Raw genomic sequence first — 22,214 nt, 5'->3', positions numbered from 1 at the left:
GCTGTCATATTAATAATAAAAGAAAAACTTAATAAAAACAATCTAAAAAAAGTTACAAAAATAAGTAGAAATTTTTTACTCTATTGTTTAATTTGATATCCCGTTTTTTTTAATTTAGAAACATAATTGAAAACGGTTTCCCTTTTAAAAATGATTTGGTTCGAATTAAAAACAAAAAGGGGTTTTTAACTAAAAATTAAAAAATAAGTTAAGTATTTGCAATACTTGCGAAATGAAGATGTATTGCGCATCATTTGTTTTAATAGAATTATTTACAAAATCATATTTGCTAGGCATAGCATACCACAAACAGTAACCTTTCACCGAAAAGAGCAACAACAATAACCAGAGAGAAAGAAAAAACAAAAACAAACAAAAAAAATTCAATTGTAAATGGTTTCTAAATGGTATTATTGTAATGCAATTAAGAAATAAGCGATTCTTGTACAACATAATGATATTGTTTAATTACAGTTTCATGAAACTTTGCACTATTGGTTGTAAGCAATAAGAATCGATAACGTATATAGTGTGGTGATAAACCTTTAAGTCAATAACCATACCGGTTTGACCTATTAACACACAAAATCAATATAGTTTGTGAAAACAGCTGACTATGTAAACAAAGTGCGGAGTAACTGTTTCAATCAGCGGTTTTGACTTTCAATCAACAGTTATATATATTTGAATGGAAATATTTAAGATTATGCTGCCAAATGCAGACGTAAGGGATACAAGTGACTTTTGGACAACGCCGAAATGGAGGATAAGACAAGAAAATGTATCACAAAGCTTATTAAAATGCATGTAAGTGTTATGTTAAACCGAATTGAAACAGAAACCCAAATGCTTACTTAATTTGTTCAGAAATTTTTATATTTTCATAGTATTTTTTCAGTTTGTTGGATTAAATTGTTACGCTTGGCCAATAGATTTGGCGGCGTACAAGTCGGCAATGAAATTGCTATCACCAAAATCTTGCACTTCCGTTTTTGAGGATGTGTCAGTTCTCTTAAAGAAAATTCTTCCATCGGAAGTCCAGTACGTGTATATAACACCATCCTTTCTAGCCTCATTTAGGGCTGAAACAACTCGTCGACGTTTTGGTGTCAAATCTTCAGCAAGAAAAACTTTGAAGTTGCTAGATGCTTTGATTTTAAGCTTACGTTTTTGACCAAATACCGTGTGCTTTGTTTTTTCATTCCTGAATTTGCACAGAAGCTGGAGTTTACCATTTTTTTCCTGCCCTACTGGATGGCAACGCGAGATATCATCTTCGGTAATTGGTGGTAATACACCTATTTTATTGTTACATATGTCAAATATGATATCATCGTATGATGGTTTTCCTTGACAGGTGTTTTGATCATTTGGATCTGAAGGGGTACCAGGGGGAGCTGTTGTAGTGACGAGATGTTTGTCTACAGATTGAGTGGTTAACTGGTAGTTTTTATTGACGTTAAGAAATCGGATCGAAGACCTACGGCTGTACTGTTTGAGGTTATCAATTTTGTCTGGTAGTGTTTCAAACTCGGCCATTTTTTCTTCAAGCATTGTTACACGATTTGTGAGGTGTTTGTTTTCACATTTTAAAGCCTCAACATCCTGATTTTGTTTAACTAGCTGTTCAGTTAAATTTTGTTTACTGGAGGTTTGTTTATCTATAGATAATGTAAATGGTAACAACATGTCTTCAAAGGCTTTACTTACATGTACAACAATAGTTTTCATGATGTCAGGATCGCTCATTACTGCCTTTACCTGATCTTTCATATTTGCTAAGTCAATGTTTGTAAGAGAAGTCATTAAGGGAACAGTATCAGCACTTGGCGATGTATACTCTTTCATACGTGATGAAGGATTTTCATCATCAGTTGTTGGACTGAAGATCTCGTCATTTCGGTGACAATACAAAAAATTCTAAATGATAACTATAGATGTGATATTGTAATCAAACCATGTATATAGGATTTAGCTAGCCGTCTCTATTTATTTATAAAAGATAATATGGACCTTAGAAATTGAATTAAAATTGGATTTAAATTGTCAAAGGTATATAATGGCAAATACTTTGGGACATTTGAACGCCGGAAAGTCTTTTTAAACATCTATTATATTGACTGAGGGGTTTTTTTTGCCCCTGATTGTTTAAAAACACCCTTTAAAAATCCCCAAATAAAGTTATAAAAAAACATGAAAGAAAATTTTTTCCTTTTGGTTTGGGGAAAGGAATTTAAAAATTTGCCCCAAAGGAAAAATAAATCAAAAGGGGGAAAGGCATATAAAAATTTTTTTTTTTTCGTCCGCCCGCCCCTTTAGCCCCCGAACAGTGCCCGGGTTCCATAAAAATGGATTTAAAAAAAATGTTGAAATCGGGACAATGTGTCATGTATAACATCTAGGTCTGAAGCCTAAAGGTCTAGGTCGCATTTAAATTAATAGGAATGTTTAATAAAATGCAAAATATTTTGTGTCGTGTCAACAATTCTGTCAGTGATGGATGGATTTTGAATATATTACGCGTAAATATGTTGGACATAGTAATGACGATGTGTCGCGTGCAAGAATTTGGTCTAACCTTAAAAGCCAAATTTACACGTGTAGGTCAAACGTCGTGACATGATTTTGCAGTAAAAGTACACTGATGTTCATGTCCGATAAATAATTCTGTCATTTTTGGATGGATTAAAAAAAATATGATGCATTAAGCCATTATTATACGCCCGAAAGGTTAGTCATTTTGTATCAATATCACAATTTTTTGTCCGCTTTGTATCTTTTGAACCGATTGAAGGAAATTAAAATTGTGGCCGAAAAATAAATTACTTTAAGACGGTATGCTATGGAAGATTACAATGTATGAATTCCTCAATATGTCTCTTCCCAATATATATTTATATATATTTATTTTACCTCCTTGTTTTATTCCAACATCTATGTCTTTATAATGATTTTTTTTAATATCAAACTTTTAGATTTTTTTCCTGTTAAGATTATAATAATTTAGGACCTTTTGAAATGAGATAATCTTTTAAATTGCAACTGATGTTACTTAAGATATGTATATTCACTAAATAACAAAAAGTTGTAAATGACGCATATGATATAAAAATCTGGAAACAAAGTGATCCGAAAGCATTAATGCACCCACAAAATTACAAGGAGAATTGCAGACTCGGTTTGATTGAGTCTGTACATGCCATTTTTTTCAAGGTAATTTATCAAAAATCTTTGGACATGAATACTGTTTTTGCTATATTGTGGGCAGTCTCTCTCTCTTGATATGGGTTAAAGGGTTGAATGATGTAAAGTGACAGTACCTGTCATAAAAACAAAATATATGTTTATACAATGTAGGAGGAATTACCAATATTATAAGTTTAGCCCATTTTCAATTGCTGAATTTTAAAGAAGAAGGTAACTTAATGGGAACACGTTTGCATAAGCCAAAAAAAATATATTTTATGAATGAAAAGCTTAGATATTTTTGCATGAAGGGTCGTCCCATGGGTTTGACATCTACAGAAATATATATTTTAAATCATGCTGCCTTAGGGCCATTTATTGGCCCTTCAACAAGTTCAAATAGATATTTTCATAAACCCTATTTTCATATATGTATTCTTTATAAAGTTAAAATCCCAGATCTCAGTTATTTGGAATGTATCATTACATAGAAGAACCTTGCAATTGTTCCAAAGATAATTTCACTGATATTAAAAAATGGCTGTGCTCATTGGGTTGGTGGGGGAAAAAGGTGGGTCTGGAAATAGTTTCCCATTCAAAACAGATTTTTTTAAAATTACTTTTTTTAAAAAGTCTTTTCCCCCAAACATACAACATCCCAAAAGCCTGGGAATTTATAAGTGTTCAATGTAGCTCTTTGGAAATGTATAAAATTCGATTTTTAAAAATAAAACATTTTTTGGACAAATGCTATAAATAGGAATCCTTTTAGTTTAAAAAAAATTTTTTGTTTAAACCTTTAAATTTTTAAATTTCGAAAAAAAACCGTTGATTCAGGCGAAAATTATTCCCAAATCCCGTAAAGCGGTGTTTCTTGTTTCCCCTTCGAAAACATTTTTTAAGCATAGATTGTGCGAGGTCTGTTATTGTGCACACATACAAAAGTAGTATTTTTAATTATATTGAAACAATTCTATATAAAAAAGTTTAAAAATTGTCCGAACTCTATTTTTGGCAAGGAAGCGTATTTTCTTATGCATACACATCGCATTTCATAATGTAACCCAGCAACATTACTAATCAATACCCTTTAAATTTCATTATTCTTTTGACCGCATCCAATGCGTAATTGTACAGTATGGCTGATGTTAAATGAAAATAAAGAGAAGTTTCGCTTTTCTGTTTAAGCTTCGCGTATAATAAGCAAATTTCGCTGACTTCCATAGACGGAAATACCTACTTGTATACGGAAGAACTGAATATAATAAGTGTTTTCATTGATCATTTTAAAATTTCAAAATAAAATCCGGGAATCTCATTGGCCATTCTGAAATAAAATGCTAAGTGTTGTTTTAAAATAAAATTTAAAGCATTCCTTAACTTTTCAGTTTAATTGCTCAGGTATAACAATACTTCCTCCCACAAAACATTTTATTTTACTGATTTTATTTTACGCTAGATCTGAGTTTTAAATTTTGTCCAAGACAAAAGAGAATAATATCAGAATTTACCAGGTGCCCTTACTTTATGGTTTTCAATACGTTTGTGTATTGATGTGTTCAATTCAATTGATAAAATATTGACATTTTTCATATACGTTTGCATATTGATAGAGTATTTATAAAAATGATTGCCTACCGACTGCGTAGATGTTCGTGTTAGAAAAGGAGTTCACTTACAGAAACATGACAAGTTCGTTTGAAAACACATACATCTTAAATTGTTTCATTTTTCAAGATAAATAACCCTACAAGAAATTGTAAGGTCATTGTTATGCAAGCTATGCTAACATTTTCTATATTACTTTGCATTACTTTGTATGGAACACTAAGAACTAACATATGCAAGTTAACCCGTTTTACTTCGGCTGAGTATCCTTTTTTAAAGTAATTCTTGTTTGACCTATGTTTCTACTTTGATTGCCGATTTCTCCACAATAGTCCGAATTAATCACTTCAAACATTTTAAGTTATAAAATCGGAATGCATTCTAAAAAGCAGGTATCTTTTCTAACATTAGTTTTAGGGGTTCATTTCTCAAACCAAACATCAATTCACTTTAAACTTGCAGTCCTTGTTCGATATCAGTTTTGAAAAGCATTTGAAGGGACTGATATTATTTTGACAACCTTTATGCTTTATTATTTCCCTCTCGTTTGACTTAGAATATTTGCCCTTTTCTCAAACACCTGCTCTCGTTGGACTTTTAATATTTGCTTTTTTCTCAAACACTATTGAAGGTATTTTCACTCTGAAAGTATTTGTTGACTATCCGAGGCATGTAAGTAAGTCTAATTACCACGATTTTAGAATATTGCCCCCTTTTCATGGTGTTTTAATTTTACTATCCACTGCTGGCAAAAGTTGAGCGGGCTGTCCGCGGACTGTTCTTGTTTGAAAAAAGATTTCATTTAAAGAAAGTGTCATATTAATCTACATACATTTTTACATGTCAGTTGCATTTACCAATAAATAATGTCAGTTTAACTATTTTTACAGGACGATTGCTTACATAAATGACGACTATATACATTAAATATACTTCAATTATCAGAAGAAAATATAAACACATAAATTTACATTAGAAATCCTAAACGATCATGTTGTGTATTGAAAAATTTAAAAATGATCTTAATGGCAAAATATTATATCGTATAGTTTTACAATGTTTGTTTCTTTCCAAACGCCGTAAACGTGTGCTTTAGTTAATAATATCATTCAGAATAGTTAAAACATATAGAACATCAACAAGTACAAAACCTTTAAAAGTTGTTATTAGTATGGAAGTAACCGTATAATGACTAAGCTAGTAAATATGTATGTAGCCATAAGACAGCACTAGTGACACTTTTTTTAAAATTTTCCTTAACCACTGCTTGTACACCAGGTATTCTTTAATTTTCTGGAGCTCAAATGGTTATTTTTCAATGTGTCAAGATTATATATATGTTCGTTTATTAAAAGTTAGCTGGAAATCGTTGTTCGAAGTCAATTAAGAAAATGTTAGGAACCCTTTAGAGACAATACAATTTTTACAGCAGAATATTCAACAAAAATATGTATCATGTAAAGAAAGTGCAATTGCCTTCAGTGATTATCCTTTATTGAAATATTCCATCCATTTTAAGTCGAAGTCAGTATTTTGTTTTTATGCCCCCCCGGGATAAAGTAATTAATCCCTCGTCCGGCGAGGGTTAAACCAGAAGGCAAGTTGGAATTTTTTTTAAGTTCTACCCGTACAATGGCCTAAGTTTTCACACTTACAAAACAAAAAAATACAGATCTGGGATGACATAACTTGGTTTCATATTTTCCCAAATTGCCCCTTTTCAGCACTTAGAAAAAGAAAAATGGGTTAACCTAAAAAGGCAAGTTAGAAATATCTTTAAATTTTATCTATAAATGGGTTTTTAATTTTTATAAATTATCATAGACAAAGTACATGAATTGAAGTTTATATAACTGTGTCATCCATATTTCCCAGTTATTTCCCTTTTTTCACTTTGGAAATAGGGCCTTGTCTGGTTAACATATTTCGGCAAGTTGGATTAAATATCTTAAATTTCTCCTAATTGCATAATATTTCATATTTAGTAGGTGGATACCTTTGATGGGCCACTAATTTTTTGTGGAGTAAGCGGTTTCTAGGGTCAAGGTCAAGGTCACTGGTTTAAAAAATAAATATTAACATTTTTGCTCATGCAGCCTTTATTTTTAATTGATGTCTTAGTTTAATACAAACGTGCCAAGGGAAATCCTCCTTCTTTGGGTGTAGTAAGGGGTCATTTGGGTCAAGGTCAATGTTACCAATGTCAAGGTCACCAATGTTAAAATTTGTTTTACATTCTTACAGGTGTATTAACCTTATTCTATAGACAGATGTTATTTATAATTGATAGAAACATAAACATTGATGGAGTTAAGGGTCAGTTGGGTCAAGGTCACCAATGCTAAAAATAGATTTTTACACATTTGCTCATACAGCCTTTATTATTGTTTGTTTGTTTCATTTTACGCCTTTTTCCAACAGTATTTCAGTCATATAGGCGACAGCCTTTATTAAGTGACAGATATATTTTATATTTGGTAGGAAGATAACTTTCATGGTATTCATCCTTTGGATGGAGTAAGGGGTCAGTTGGGTCAAGGTCACCAATGCTAAAAATAGATTATTACACTTTTGCCCATACAGCCTTTATTTATTGATAGATGTATTTCATATTTCGTAGGAAGATAACTTACATGGTATTCTTCTTTTGGATAGAAAGGGGTCAGTTTGGTCAAGGTAACCAATACTCAAAATAGATTTTTACACTTTTGCCCATACAGCCTTTATTTATTGACAGATGTATTTCATATTTGGTAGGAAGATAACTTGCATGAAGTTGAATATTTTTCAACTTCACAAGTCAGAGCAATACATTTGCAACTTATATTTTTCACAATTACAAAATGCCATGACTTTGTCAAGCTATATAACTTGTGTTTACAATTTTTTGGCAATTTTTCTGTCCATAACTGAGTTTGAAATATTGCTACTGACAAGAATCTGAGCCGGGGGCATTTGTGTTTAACAAACACGTTCTTGTTTTAATTATTTATTGCCCAAGCGATATGATAGTAAGATTTAACTAGACATATCAAACAAAATGAGTTTTAAGCAAACAGTTGATATGTATATTAAACATATATATTCCTTTTACATTACAGTTAAAAAACAACACAATTCAAATAAGCCAGGGAGACACAGTGTCACTTCTTGAGAACAGAAATAAGGCGTTAACCGAACTTGACGAAAGAACAGCACAATCATTGCGTAAACTTGATGAGAAAGCATTGGCTGTACACAAAGATTTTGATAAAGTTCAGAATGTCGCTTTAGCTGCAAAGCAAACAATTTCTATGAAGGAAAGGGTTGCCATATCTAAAATAAACACAGCCCAGAAACAGGCAAAACGGAAGATTGACCATGAAATTAAAGAATCCGTAAAAAAGGCAAAAAAATGTATTGACAGAGAACAAAAAAGAGCTACCTCTGCTGTTCACACCAAGGTTCGTTTTCAACACTTTATATTAGCTTATGTAATTAATCAAGAGCATTGTCTTTGTGTAGCAATAGTTAATAGGTAAACTTTAAAATTATTGTCTTTATGGGGTGTTTTGGTTGGGTTTTTACGTCGTACCGAAACATAAAAGGTCACATAGCGAAATTAAAACTGTAATGGTGGAGAAATACCTCTGGTGGCACTTCGTGCATTATTTTGGGCATGAGTGGGCACTTTAGTAGAACACCCTTTACGTTCCGAAATCTAGCTTGATAGCTTCCTCAAATGAAAATATTCAAGTGGGACTCAAACATCAAGGGTGATTGGCAAGTTTTTCAATGACATTAACAACCGTCAATCCTTAATTGTCTAAGTTTACCTATGCACACCATCTAGGAGCGTAATATAGGCTTTTAATCTTATACCATATGTGCGGAACTCAAACAATTTTTGGGCTTATACAAAATATTATTATGAAGCTTTTTTAACACACACATATATATATATGAATATATATATATATAGAAAGTGTTCATGAAAGTTAATGACCGAAAGTCCAGAACGGCGTGTAATACTTTACAAATAAACACGGGAAGTGACTTAAATGGAGATACAAGTCACCAGATTGTTCGTCAGTTACATCTTTACAATAGCACCATCACATGAATATATTTCTAGAATATATCACGATTCTCCGATGCATAACAACAGTAATAAGGTTACAGCAGGTTGTTACATTTGATCTAAGCTGCATACTTATGTAGATGTCCCGTAGTAAACACTTCTTGTCAAATATCAAAACTTTTGGCATTTCATAGAAGAAAACTTAATTTTGTTTTCTGTATAAGTCTAAGTAACCATTAGACAGGTAGACAGGACCATTAGACACCGGGCCAATTTTGACCAAAGGAGTATAATGTATATAGCTTGTGTATATGATAACAACGTAGAAATACAGACAAAATATCTGATGACATTGGATATTGGCATTGTATGTTCTGAGAGTATTTTATTTTAAAGATTTTGAAACCTGTGGATGATATGGAAACTTATTATAACGGAGGACGAAGCACGACAGACACTGCAATCACAAGAGCTCCTTACATCTAAATCATCTTTGAGCTTTTGCTTTAAATTTTGGTCGACAAACTACTTTTAAAATTAAAAAAAAGAATAGTCTTTTTACTTAAACATTTATTTTATTTTGCTCTACCAAGAAATGATATAATGAAGATCTTCATTTATTCTGAACGTTTCAATTTTATTATTTGATTAATTTGCGTTTTTTATGATGGCAACCCTCGTGATCTTAAGTCAGCGTACACTGCGTACTATTTTAAACACTTAAAATAACTCGATTGGTAATACGTTTTCAATTCACCCCAAGGCAAACATTTTTTGTGAGGAATATTGTAACTGTCATTATTTTTTGTCTGTCCTTTTGTCCGTTCGTCCTTCCGTTCCACATTTTTGTCCGGAGCGTAACGCTCAGCATTTTTGAGGTAAAACATGAAACATCATATATCTCGTTCAGGTGTGCAGTTCATCCCAACGATAACTCTTCTACTGATGTTTTTGAGTTATCGCCCTTGTCATTTCCCCATTTGTCAATTTTTGTCTAGAGCATAACTCGTCAAGTATTAAAGGTATTAACATGGAACTTCATAGGAAAATATATCTAATTCAGGAGGATTACAGTATACAAGAATGATATGTATACCTTTCAAAATATTTTGGTATTTTCCCTTCGTTTTTTTATGCTTTATCATTTTGCTATTTTTCATGATACATGTTGTCTTGGGCGTACCTAGAAACGTATTTGAGAGCTTCATTGGTGTATAGATCTTTTTTTCTGTTAAGAATGAGGGCAACCTTATACTCATTTCGCTTAAATCTTTAAGAAACCTGAAGAGCCTTTTAAATTATTATTTGTGAGTTTTGTTTGACTTTCACCGACTGTAACAGGTGGAAAAATATTGAAAATCACAGATGTATCAAAGCCGGACCAAACGCTTTCTTTGCAGAGGATAAGCTTAACATTTTATTTGCAGGATCAAATAATATATTTACAAAGAGCTTCAGCTATTTTCATAAACTTTACGTCGTAAACTTTATAAAAAATCACATGAAATTGATACCCTGTATATAGAGGACTCTGCAGACATTTTCACAAAAAATCTTACGATTTATCTTAAGTTTTTCACTTACGATAATCGTAAGTGAAATCTTAAGTCTGTTTCACAAAACCAATCGTAAGTGAAAAAAAATATCTTACGATATTTTTTTTCAAAATACACTTACGATAAATCTTAAGATAAAAAGCTACCGTAGCAACGTACTTTCGGTTTCGGTGCGCTTGCGCAATATTAGTTTCCGGTTTCATAATCGTCTGCTTGAAAAGGAAATGGCCGCTTCAAAGAGAAAGCCGAACTGGTCCAGTGATGAACTGGACGCCCTGGCGCAGGCGGTGTCAGAAAATCTATTGACTATCAAAGGGAAATTTTCCCCAGGGCTATCAAATGCCCAGAAAATGAAATGCTGGGAAAGCATTACAGAGCGGTAATTTGACATGTATTTATATGACCTAATTTTCTCTCTTGTTGATATTCTATATATAGATGCCTATTTTTAACGCTGGTGCGCATGAACTCGTTAAGCATTGTTTACATTCTATATACATGTATAGACAACCTTATGAAAATGTTAGATTTTAGTTAGGGGTTGTACATTTAGTTGAGGAGTCCGAGAGTTATTGGTTTAAGTTTATGTCTTTTGATAATTACTTTCCTTAGATATCAAAACTTAAAACAGATATAATTTAATAAATTTATTTGTCCCAAGTGTCGCAATCAATATCTAAAGTAATGGATATAATCAACGTCAAAGTACTTTAGAGATAATCAAATAACCGCCTGTACTGTATAAAGATTAACACAAACAGTAGAAATATATGAAAACAAATAACATCCAAACAAATAGCGGAGGGAGGGCCGGTTTTTTGAAAATCAAGCGACACTACAAAAATACTAATAGCAATGAAAACTGGAAACAAGTCCCTATAAATAGCCAAGGTGTATGAATATCAAATCTAAACCAATGAGAAGTTGTTTTGTTGATGCTAAGAAACGGACACTAAAAATAGAACTAAAAAAGGTAAAGAATCAAATGAAGCGTAATAAGTTATTTTAATGCTTAAAGTAATTCAATTACTTTCCTTAGATATCAAAACTTAAAACAGATATAATTTAATAAATTTATTTGTCCCAAGGGTCGCAATCAATATCTAAAGTAATGAATATAATCAACGTCAAAGTACTTTAGAGATAATCAAATAACCGCCATCCCTAAGCCCAACTAACTAAGGCAAACAAAATAAACAAAACACAAAATCAAAATATTATTACCTTAGACAGCAGAAACAAAATTTAAATACAGGAATCTTCTGAAAGATTCAAAATTTAACACATATTGTAGAAATAAATGAAATAGTAATTTAAATTAACAATTACTACCATAAGACTAACATAATATTATTATATATATATATATATATATATATATATATATATATATATATATATATATATATATATATATATATATATATATATATACATATATATATATATATATATATTATACAATTAGAACCTCAGAATAATTTGTCATGACTAAACTGCCCAGACGGTTAACACATCCAACTGTAGACAGTATTTCTTCAATCAAGAAGAAACTCATAACAAAATATTTAATAATTCAGCGTAGAAATAACCCTCAAGAAGAAATGACCCAAACGATTTGAACCCTCTGTATTCAAATGTAACCCTCCATCTAGATTGGCAAAAAGAAATCTTTTGATCTGCCCCTTAAACAAAAATGGACGGAAAGATTTCACAAACTTCACATTCAAATCTTTGGACATTTATCTTTCAAAACGACTATTGACTTGTTTGATAACTGTCTCAGTTTCATCCTTATCCACCGGCCGAGGAAGTATAGAAGATATGATAATATGAATGTCTGGTTTTAAACGACGGACTGTTGCAATCAATTTGCCAGAGCAGATAAAATATAGTCACATGAATTGCCATTGGCAATATTATTGGTACCAGCATGAATAATTATATAGTTACTAGAACCAAGAGACAGCTGTCTTTTCTCTAGAAGAAAATTGATTTTACCGATTGTAGCACCTCTGACGGCTCTAACTTCAACTCCCTCAATCAGTGGTAAGTTTTTTATCATAGAATCCCCCACAATGATCACCTTCCTGAACTCTGAAATTAATTAAGTATTCAAAGATAGAATACTTTTGAAATACAAAATACAATATATAAAGACTTCAAATATATAATAATTTTACCCAATAAGAAAATTCTGCTAACTTATATAAATGTATGTTAACAGAAGAGACAAAATCAAGAGAATAATCAAATTTCTGCAAGTGAAACTCTGCCAACTTGTGTAAACATCAAGTTATAACAGAGACTTCATTAATTAAAACGAAGCCACATAGGAAAATAAAATCATAACATATTACATGAATAACACTGTCCTTCAACAGTTGATATGCCAAATGTGTTTTCTATATGTGAAATTCTGCCAACATGTGAAATCATCATGTTGTAACAGAAACTTCATTAATTAAAGCGAAGCCACATAAGAAAATAAAATCATAACATATTACATAAATAACACTGTCCTTCAACAGTTGCTATGCCAAATGTGTTTTCTATATGTGAAAACTTGTCAATAACACTGCCCTTCAACAGTGGCTATGCAAATGGTGAAATTTCTATATGTGAAACTCTGCCAACCAGTGTATTCATCATGTTGTAACAGAAACTTCATTAATTAAAACGAAGCCACATAAGAAAATATTATCATAACATATTACATAAATAACACTGTCCCTCAACAGTTGCTGGACTTATAGTGAAATTTCAATATGTGAAATTCTGCCAACATGTGTAATCATCATGTTGTAACAGATACATAATTAATTAAAATGAACCCACATAGGAAATAAAATTATAACATTACATAAAAACACTGTCCTTAAACAGTTGATATGCAAATTGTGAAGTTTCTATATGTGAAAATTCTGCCAACTTGTGTATTCATCATGTTGTAACAGAAACTCCATCGATTAAAATGAAGCCACATAAGAAATTCAAAACGTAACAAAATAAACAAAGACTTTAATTAGGGACTTGAATGTCAAAACAATTTCTACTACCCTTGAATTGAATACTTTAGATAACTGTAATTGAAATTATGCCTTCTAACTGAAAGACATTAAATATTATATCTAATCATTTTTTAATTTATTGTTAATGAATTTTGATACTCTTAATTTATCTTGGAAAGAATACTCTATATACTTTTTATAGGCATCTGACTTCCAGTCACCCATTAATTGAATAAGATCTGCAGGTAAATTAAGCCTAAAGGCATAAGTAGCGAAACCTCTACGAAAAGAATGAGTAGAGAAGTCCTCAGAATTTAAACCAATATTGTCAATACAAGATTTCAATTTTCTCATGAAGATTGCATATGTAACTGGTTTATTAGAGCCTAGCAAAAACAAAAGGATCATTAGCCTTGCCAGGAACTACCTTAACCATATCATTGTAAGCAGATACAGGACATAAACAAGAATGATCTATACTGTGTAAAGGAACCTCTAAAATCCGTTCTCCAGCTTGTATAGTTTTTGACCATTTCATTTTAACCAACAAATAAGTGCCTAAATTGACAATATTTTTTCTCAACAAAAACTTTGGATTCTGTAAATCTCTTATATTTGTTGGTACCAAATTTGATTTTCTAGCCAATAAAAAGAAAGCAAATAAAAACAAACACCAAAAAAAAACAACATTATCAACTTGAGTAAAATCCAAACATTTAAAAATACTCAGCAGAATTTCTGGAGTAATAGGAGTCGTCTGTTTATGCAAATACAGCTTTTGTTTACTTATCCCTTTAAGAGATAAATTTAGTAAAAAAATATTAATATGTTCAAATGAAGTACCTAGTAACAAATGCATTGTTTTAACACCACTGATGTAATTTCTAATTGAATCAACTGATTTCATGGATCTGCTCAGAAACTGAGCATATAAATAAAGTGTTTCAGTAGAAACTGGCAGAGCAACCAAATGAAAATAGGTACAAAAAAGCAGAAGTGCCTCCCATTGAATCTTCAAATTTTTCCATGTTCCTTCAGCATAAGCTTGCTTGTTAGATAACATAAGATCATGCTTCAACCCCATAAACTGAACCTCTGAAATTTAAAAAAACAATTAAACCACTGATTTATTGTAAATTCACCATGGGTTTAAGATTTCAAAATCAGTACTTTTAACTGAAAATTATTTCAACCTATAATTCTTTGTTAAACTAAAGAACTCATTACGATGAAATTCACCCTGTTCAAATCTTGATAAATGGTCAGCTAAACGATTCTCTGATGAAGAGATATGTTGAGCTTGAATTTCAAATTCATAAACTGCAGAAATGAAGCAAATCTCCCTTATGTATTTTTGAAGAAACGGGCATTTAGCCTTCCGGAATTAATAGCAATTCATGTAGAAAGATTATCACACAAAATGACTATCCTTGAATGCCTAAAATTAGAAGCCCACAAATGTAAACAAAGTACTAAGGCTAGCATCTCTAAAGCACCTATATGTAAATTAAATGACAAAATTTCTGATGGAAATAAAGAATGGAAATAATTCCCTTCCCAAAAACCACCACAGTCTTCCAGACAAGCATCACAACTTAAAATAGTATCTGGCTCACACCACGGTCCTAGATACAAACAAAGAAATACCATTATATTTTGGCAAAAATTTCATTCCACCATAGCAAGTCTTTTTTAACCTGATCAGGAATACGATGTTTGACCTTTTTATCTGCACCATACAAATTGTCTGAGCCAATTTAACAATCTAGCCACAAAAATCCTGCTAGGTTTAACACAAGCTCCTATGAAGTTCAATTTCCCTAAAAGAGACTGAAGCTCCTTTAAGGTAGCAACTTTTTTTATTTAACCATACTTTCACCAAACTACGAATCTCAATCAAACGATTTGGAGTGATTTCCATAGTCATAGTCTCAGTATTGAACAAAACGCCTAAAAAAGTCATGATTGTAGAGGGTGGTGAAAATTTTTCTACAGCTTCTTGTAAACCACACAACTCTAAAACTCTTGTTAGAGTTGAATAAGCAAAATCTGCAAGCTCTGGATTTTCAACCCCTGCTAAATCATCTAAATAGTTCAAAACAGAGATACCCATACCAAATAACATAAATGCTACAGCATTAGTAACACGCTGACAAATATAAGCAGCACTGCGAAGACCCATTGATAAAACAACATCACAAAAAAAGAATATTCCAAGAATAAGCCACTAAATTATAGTCAGAAGGGCATATACTAATTTGTCTGTATGCGCATTTCAAGTCTTTTTTGAATAACCTAGCCGAAGTGCCTTTAGCTAAAATCACCTTAACAAAATCATCAATTCTGGGAAAAATAGTAGAACTCGCCATCCCTAAATATTCATTCTTTTCAATGTAATCGTTAACCGCACAAGAAGTATTTGAACTCAAATTTAAAATTCCTCTTCTGTCTGAAACCTCCTTCTTTGGTACCGAATTTAAAAGAGAAACTAACATATTATTTGAAAATGGATTTATTTAAAAGGACCTATAATGTGCTCATTTTGAATCTCTTTTTGCAAATATTTGTTAATTTGAACAGGAAAATCATTGGCCCCTTTATAATTTTTGTAATTAGAAGCTTCTAAAGATTTTGAAAATGCATTTTCATCACCAGAAAAATTTATAGGAAAACCAAATTCCAAAAAATCACATACCAGCATATCATTATATTGAAAGGTTGACAAAATCTGTCTCATATATGAAGTATTTATCTTGCTATTAATTGGAATACGGCAACCTTCAAAATTATGTTTTCCTGACTTTTTAACCAATTCATGAATTAACAGTTTTTTCATTAACTTTTGAAAAAGTAGAAATATTTTTAACAAAACTACACAAGTGACAAGAACCAGAACAAACATGAAAATTTTCCTTTATATTACTTTCTGATTTTTTGAAACAAAATTCTGGCAAAAACAAATCTTCAACCTTATTTTCATTCTTGAAACTTCTGTTGCATGAAAACAGTCATTGCATAACATATGGACAAGCCGTTGAACACTCCGGATGATCCAATTTCTTTTTATCTTTCTGCCAACAGAAAGCACAATTATGTTGAGCCATACGCATCGTACCTTTTACAACCATCATGTGACCAGATTTGTTAGAGTATTTATTTCTCTGATAAGGAGAACAGAACCAAGTTGAACCTTGACTTTCATTAGAAACCTGCTTTGCGAAATTTCTACGATTTCTTGTAATAGATGTAGACTTGCCCTGAATTTGAGGCTGATATTTGCTTAGAATAGCCATTTCAATATAATGGAAATCATCAGACCAGGACTTCTTACCAAGCTCTATCTCTCTAAGAACAGCTGCATAATATGCCTTTAAAATGCTGAAACCATATGATACGCCTAAATACATTAATCTTTTAAGTAATCCCATTCGTCCTTTCCTTTCTGTAGATTTGGTGTCATTATCAGAGATAATCTCCAATTCACCAGCTATAAAAAGATTCATAGACAAATCATTGAAGGACAGACTCTGATCAACAAATTCGTATCTTAACTGAGAATGCGGATATTTTTTAACAAATTTCACTCTATCAGACGATTTAGCCTCGATACCAGATCTATGAGAGCTCTTTCTTTTCATATTTTTATTAGAACTGGGAGAGAAATCTTCTTCTGACGAATCAACAATACTAGATACTTCATTGTCCGAATTATCAGACGTATCCGAATCTGAACAACTTGTATCAATAGAAATTTCTTCAAGACCTAATTTGCTAAGCTTACGCCGAACTTAACGTTTTAAATCATTATCTTGTCTCAAAGAGTTTAAAGTTACTTTTTTATCCTGACTTTTCTGCGAAGGAGAGCTCTTGTTTACTTTTTTGTGCAATTTTTCTTCGGTTCTTTTGTATCAAACAAAGAGTTAGAAATAGACGAAAATTCGTTACCCTTTAACGATTTTACGGCTTCTCTCTTTTCTTTAAGTTTGCGTCTTAATTCTGCCTTCTCCCGCTGGGCGATAAGCTCTTTTTCTTCTTTTTCTAAACTTGTCAATTCCTCCTTCATGCTATCCAGATCTGAGTCCTCAGTATCAGCAGACGCTTGCTTCTTACAAACTGAAATCCCACAGGGCTTCGATTCCTCCAATAAACCCGCAGAAGCAGTCGGCAACTTATTAACCTCTTCTCCATTGGCGTCCGAAATCCACGGTTCTCCTTCGATCATTTTTTTATATAGTCTACGCGACCTTTTTTCCTTTCAGTAGTCCTTGAAGACATTTTATTTCGACTAGAATGGAATAATAAACCCAGCAAGGGTCTATATCCCTTCAAATGAGAAATTAATTTCTAAACTAATATGAATGTCCAGTGATAACTTGAAACTTTAAGACGTAATAAAATAAAAAGGCGGGAATGCCACACCCTAAAAAACAACTTCGAGATTTTTTTTTTGAAATCAAGCGACACTACAAAAATACTAATAGCAATGAAAACTGGAAACAAGTCCCTATAAATAGCCAAGGTGTATGAATATCAAATCTAAACCAATGAGAAGTTGTTTTGTTGATGCTAAGAAACGGACACTAAAAATAGAACTAAAAAAGTTAAACAATCCAATGAAGCGTAATTAGTTATTTTAATGCTTAAAATAATTCAATATCAGAAGCCTACTGAAATAAATTCACTTGATCCATTTTACTGCATGACTTTTAACTCCTTTGAACAAAAGATAGCAAGACACTTCACCCCTCAAATTTTGAAGACATAAAAAAAAGTATTATTCTTCAGTTCAATAACTTAATATCTTTTTTAATAAATTGGTGTCTATTTACTGTAATAATAGTTGTAAATATTACTACTTAATTTCAGTATAAATGCAGTCAATGTCTCCGGTGTGAGGAGGGAGACTAGTGAAGTGAAAAAAAAGTGGTTGGATGTGTCCAGTACCACCAAGAAAAAGGAAGCCTCAAGGCTTAGAGGACAAAGAATGACAGGTGGTGGTACTGGACCCACTGATGACCTAAAGTCCTGGGAGAAAGTTGTAAGTATCACATCATTATTTTAGAAATAAAAATCAGCTGAAGAAATGAATTTTCCTTAGCAAGACTATTTTAATTCATAACAATAACAATATATTCAAAGTGTAGGTCCCCAGCAGGGGTCTGACTTAATGGAAGACAGATAAGGTAATTAATTTACATAAAAAGGTTTCCTAGCTGTGATAAAGAAATGACATTACAATTATAGCAATGAAGCCAACATTTTAATAATAATGTTGACTTTATAACTGCATAAGCCTATTAAATGTATGGCTCGGAAATACTTGCAAACTATATAAATAATATATTGGTTTAAACATATTTACTTAAGCTCGATTGCGAAACAAGTTCTTGCAACTTATATTAATCACTTTCGATTCCGCTTCCTGGAATTAACCAGTACTGGTGTCATATGAAGAAATATGGTCATGACCCGAGTAGGGTCAGAACCCATGATCTCTTGGTTGAGAGGCAGACACCTTAACCACTAGGCCACCGCTCCCCTTTATAAGTAATATTAAATTATCAATTTATGGCCTGAACAGATTTAATTGTATATGGTAAATCTAACACATCATAATTATATTCATGGTACATTATGATATCAAATAGGATTACAAAAGAACTTTTTTTATTAATTTAAATAGATTGTGAGTTGTCTGACAAAATGTTCTGTCGAAGGTGTGTCTGGAGGAGTGGACACTTTGGAAGGATCAAGTGGTAAGGAAAATATCTTAATGAAATTATGTACCAATATAAGAAATAAAAACCTAACATTTTAGCATGCATTCTTTAAGGTCTTGCTTTATAAATAATTTTACAAGCAAAACTATTGAGTATTAATATTGATTAAGAAATTGTATTTGAACTTTAGTGTATATTATAAATAGAATATAAAATTGTATGAATTCAATTTTTAAATTACTTACTTTACTTACTTTAATTAATTTTCAATGTATGCATTAAAAAAAAACAACATTTATGAAGTTAATAAAGTAGTGCTCATAATATAATAAGTTCCATTTTATATTTACATAGAAACTATAAACATGTATGCTGGAGGAGACCAGGCAGAAATGGTATCATCAGGTAAATTATTAGTTTGCTTTCCTTTATTTTATTTAAAAATTACTCAATTTAGCATTACTTGTGTGTTTGTGTGTATGTGTGTGTGTTTGTCTGTGAAATAAATAATAGAAAGAAATTTTGATATTTTCTTCTATAGAAGAAAAAGGCCTATAGCATAGACATTTTGCAACAGGCAATATTAGATCTCTTCCAGGATTGTTCATATTATGGCCCCCTTTTCAGGGTTAATATGTTTCCTTATATATATAATTATATATGTAGTTGAAATTTAAAGAATTACAAGGGCATTTAGCATGAAGCATTATCAACTGAACCTTTATTAAGATTATTTAAATTACAGCTTTTCGGTCGAAATAGGCCCTGCCCTCAGAGGTCATAATTTATGTGTTATATAATTTTTCCTAAAAAAAGATTCAGTAGCTGGGAGTTATCTAAAGGTTATGACCTTTAGCAAGAAATATTTATTTATGAAGTGATTTTAGCTGACATTATAAAGACATTATGATTCTCACAATGTATACCTTTTTCTCTAGAGTAACAGAACGTAACAAATGTAGATTAGTTTAAATATCATACATTCTTTCTAATGATTATATGATTATAGATTATAAATGTTTTTTACATAAATAATTTGTAAAGTCACCAAAATTTTGTCATTACAGTCCCATTAACTGGAATGTGAATTGATGTCTGACAGAGATCTACACATCTACATTATTTATTATTTTAAGCAAATTTTTTATAGGATGACCTTTTAAAACTGCATTTTTATTTTAGGAAGCACACAAGAGACTGCAATAGACAAATATTTGCCTTCAACTGGAACAGGTACAGGCCAATATTATTTTAGATATATAAACCATAAAATATCTTCTTTTAAGAAACTCAAAGAGCTAGAGCTTAGATATTTTGCATAAAACATCTTCCGGAACTGTCTACAAAGTTTGTAAAAAAGCCCTGTGGTCAAAGTTTGCCCTCATCCCAAGGGGTCATTAATTTTCCTTTAATGTGTATAGTAAATACTTAAAAAAAATCTTTTAAAAAAAACCAAATAGCTTAGATATTCAGCATGAAACAACTTCTATCAGATCTCTTGCAAGTTTGTTCAAATAAAAGCCCTAAGGTCACAATTGGCCCTCTTGTTTATTTTTCTTTTCTTTTTCTATAAACCTAATCCAAAGATATTATCTTAATGATTATATTGCAAAACAAGATTAACTGAGATTTTCTGTAGTCATGCAATATAATAAAGCACTAAGTAATCTATTGATATTGTAAAAGAATTAAGTTTAGTATCAATTTAGTAGTTTAATTTTAGTATCAATTTAGAATTTTCATTTTAAGTTTAGTATCAATTGACAACACATATGTCATGTTTTTAGCTTTTTTTCAGAATAAAAGAAAATATATTTAACTACTATATTAAATGAAGAAGAAAATAATTATAATATAATCATTGAATAATTTGTTATGGAAGAATAAATTTTATTCTCTTTTAGGCAGTGAATCAGTTGTATTGCCTACTGTTATGTCCAGTGGTGCATGCAGCAGTGTGACAGGTAAAATCTTTTATATAATATAGAAAAAAACTCATATTATTACAACTAAGTTGCTGTTCATTATATTGTCATGTAGTATATATTTACAAACAGCTTAATGAACAATTTTCACAATTTTATATTCATGAACATAAAATATGTCACATAAATGCAATATTCATTACCTTCCAAATGTGTCCCATTGTACTCAAATTTTTTATTTAATTTTGTTTTTTTGCTATTTTTTTTTGTTTTTAGAGGAAGATTTTATGTGCATCTTCACGCACTTTTTGTCACAACAGGGTATCTAAGTTGAACCATGGGTCTTCAATAAGCTAGTTTCTAAATTCAAAATTTTACCATTTCATGTTTAAATGTTGAATTGTGCTTAAGCCGGTGCTAGGGGGCTCGGCACTTTCCAGTACCATCCATGAACAGGCTCAATCAAACCGAGTCTGCAACATTTTCAGTTATGTTATGTTGGGCTTTCTTTAGGGATTCTTATTTTCTCTTTTTTATAAAGCTTCTTCACATGAAAGAATCTGAATTCCCAAATGGGACCCGAACCTGAAATTGCGAGGGCTAAATGATTTGCAGTTATTGAATTCACTCAGCCACAGAGTCAATAATGTACACAAGTATTTTGATAGGTTTCTTGCTGTATAAGTTAAAAAATGGGTATTTATACCCCCGCACAACAAAGTTGTAAGGGGGGTATACTGGAATCAGCTTGTCCGTCCGTCCGTCCGGCTGTCCGTCCGCCGACCGTCCGTCGGTTTTTTCTTGTCCGCCCAATAACTTAAGATTCCTTTGACCCTTAGTCTTCATATTTGGCATGGAGGTTAGTCATGATTAGTAGATGATCCCTATTGATTTTGAGGTCACTAGGTCAAAGGTCAAGGTCACAGGGGCCTTGACTTCAAAAAGCTTGTCCGCCCAATAACTTAAGATTCCTTTGACCTACAGTCTTTATATTTGGCATGGATGTTAGTCATGATTGGTAGATGACCCCTATTGATTTTGAGGTCACCAGGTCAAAGGTCAAGGTCACAGGGGCCTTGACTTCAAAAAGCTTGTCCGCCCAATAACTTAAGATTCCTTTGACCTACAGTCGTCATATTTGGCATGGA

The 22,214-nt window shown here is 31.7% G+C and overlaps 2 protein-coding genes across 2 annotated transcripts in view; both read left to right on the top strand.

Moving 5' to 3' along the window:
• LOC132743730 (uncharacterized) overlaps positions 1-9,340 on the top strand; it is a 53,494-nt gene extending 44,154 nt beyond the window's left edge. Inside the window, exons 4-5 of the mRNA XM_060732281.1 lie at positions 7,896-8,237; positions 9,251-9,340. Of these exons, the coding sequence (XP_060588264.1) occupies positions 7,896-8,237; positions 9,251-9,340 (432 nt within the window). The remainder of the gene's footprint in view (positions 1-7,895; positions 8,238-9,250) is intronic.
• Positions 9,341-10,385: 1,045 nt separating this feature from the next.
• On the top strand, positions 10,386-21,752 carry LOC132743729 (uncharacterized). The gene is made up of 6 exons (XM_060732280.1): positions 10,386-10,789; positions 18,288-18,459; positions 19,105-19,177; positions 19,496-19,546; positions 20,324-20,374; positions 21,046-21,752. The coding sequence occupies exons 1-6, from the start codon at positions 10,635-10,637 to the stop codon at positions 21,126-21,128; spliced, it is 585 nt and encodes a 194-aa protein (XP_060588263.1). The 5' UTR covers positions 10,386-10,634; the 3' UTR covers positions 21,129-21,752.
• The last annotated feature ends 462 nt before the right edge of the window (positions 21,753-22,214 follow it).

This window comes from Ruditapes philippinarum, unplaced genomic scaffold (assembly GCF_026571515.1).
Source record: "Ruditapes philippinarum isolate M1 unplaced genomic scaffold, ASM2657151v2 ctg5042_1_1_1_1, whole genome shotgun sequence".
NCBI classification, from domain to species: domain Eukaryota; kingdom Metazoa; phylum Mollusca; class Bivalvia; order Venerida; family Veneridae; genus Ruditapes; species Ruditapes philippinarum.
This window is presented reverse-complemented; position numbering and strand designations above follow the sequence as displayed.

Bases quoted from the DNA above. Each gene is read 5' to 3' on its own strand.
- LOC132743729 (XM_060732280.1), top strand. From the start codon at position 10,635: ATGGCCGCTTCAAAGAGAAAGCCGAACTGGTCCAGTGATGAACTGGAC. The intron at 10,790-18,287 runs GTAATTTGACAT...ACTTAATTTCAG, and splicing joins TGGGAAAGCATTACAGAGCG to TATAAATGCAGTCAATGTCT. The intron at 18,460-19,104 runs GTAAGTATCACA...TAATTTAAATAG, and splicing joins TAAAGTCCTGGGAGAAAGTT to ATTGTGAGTTGTCTGACAAA.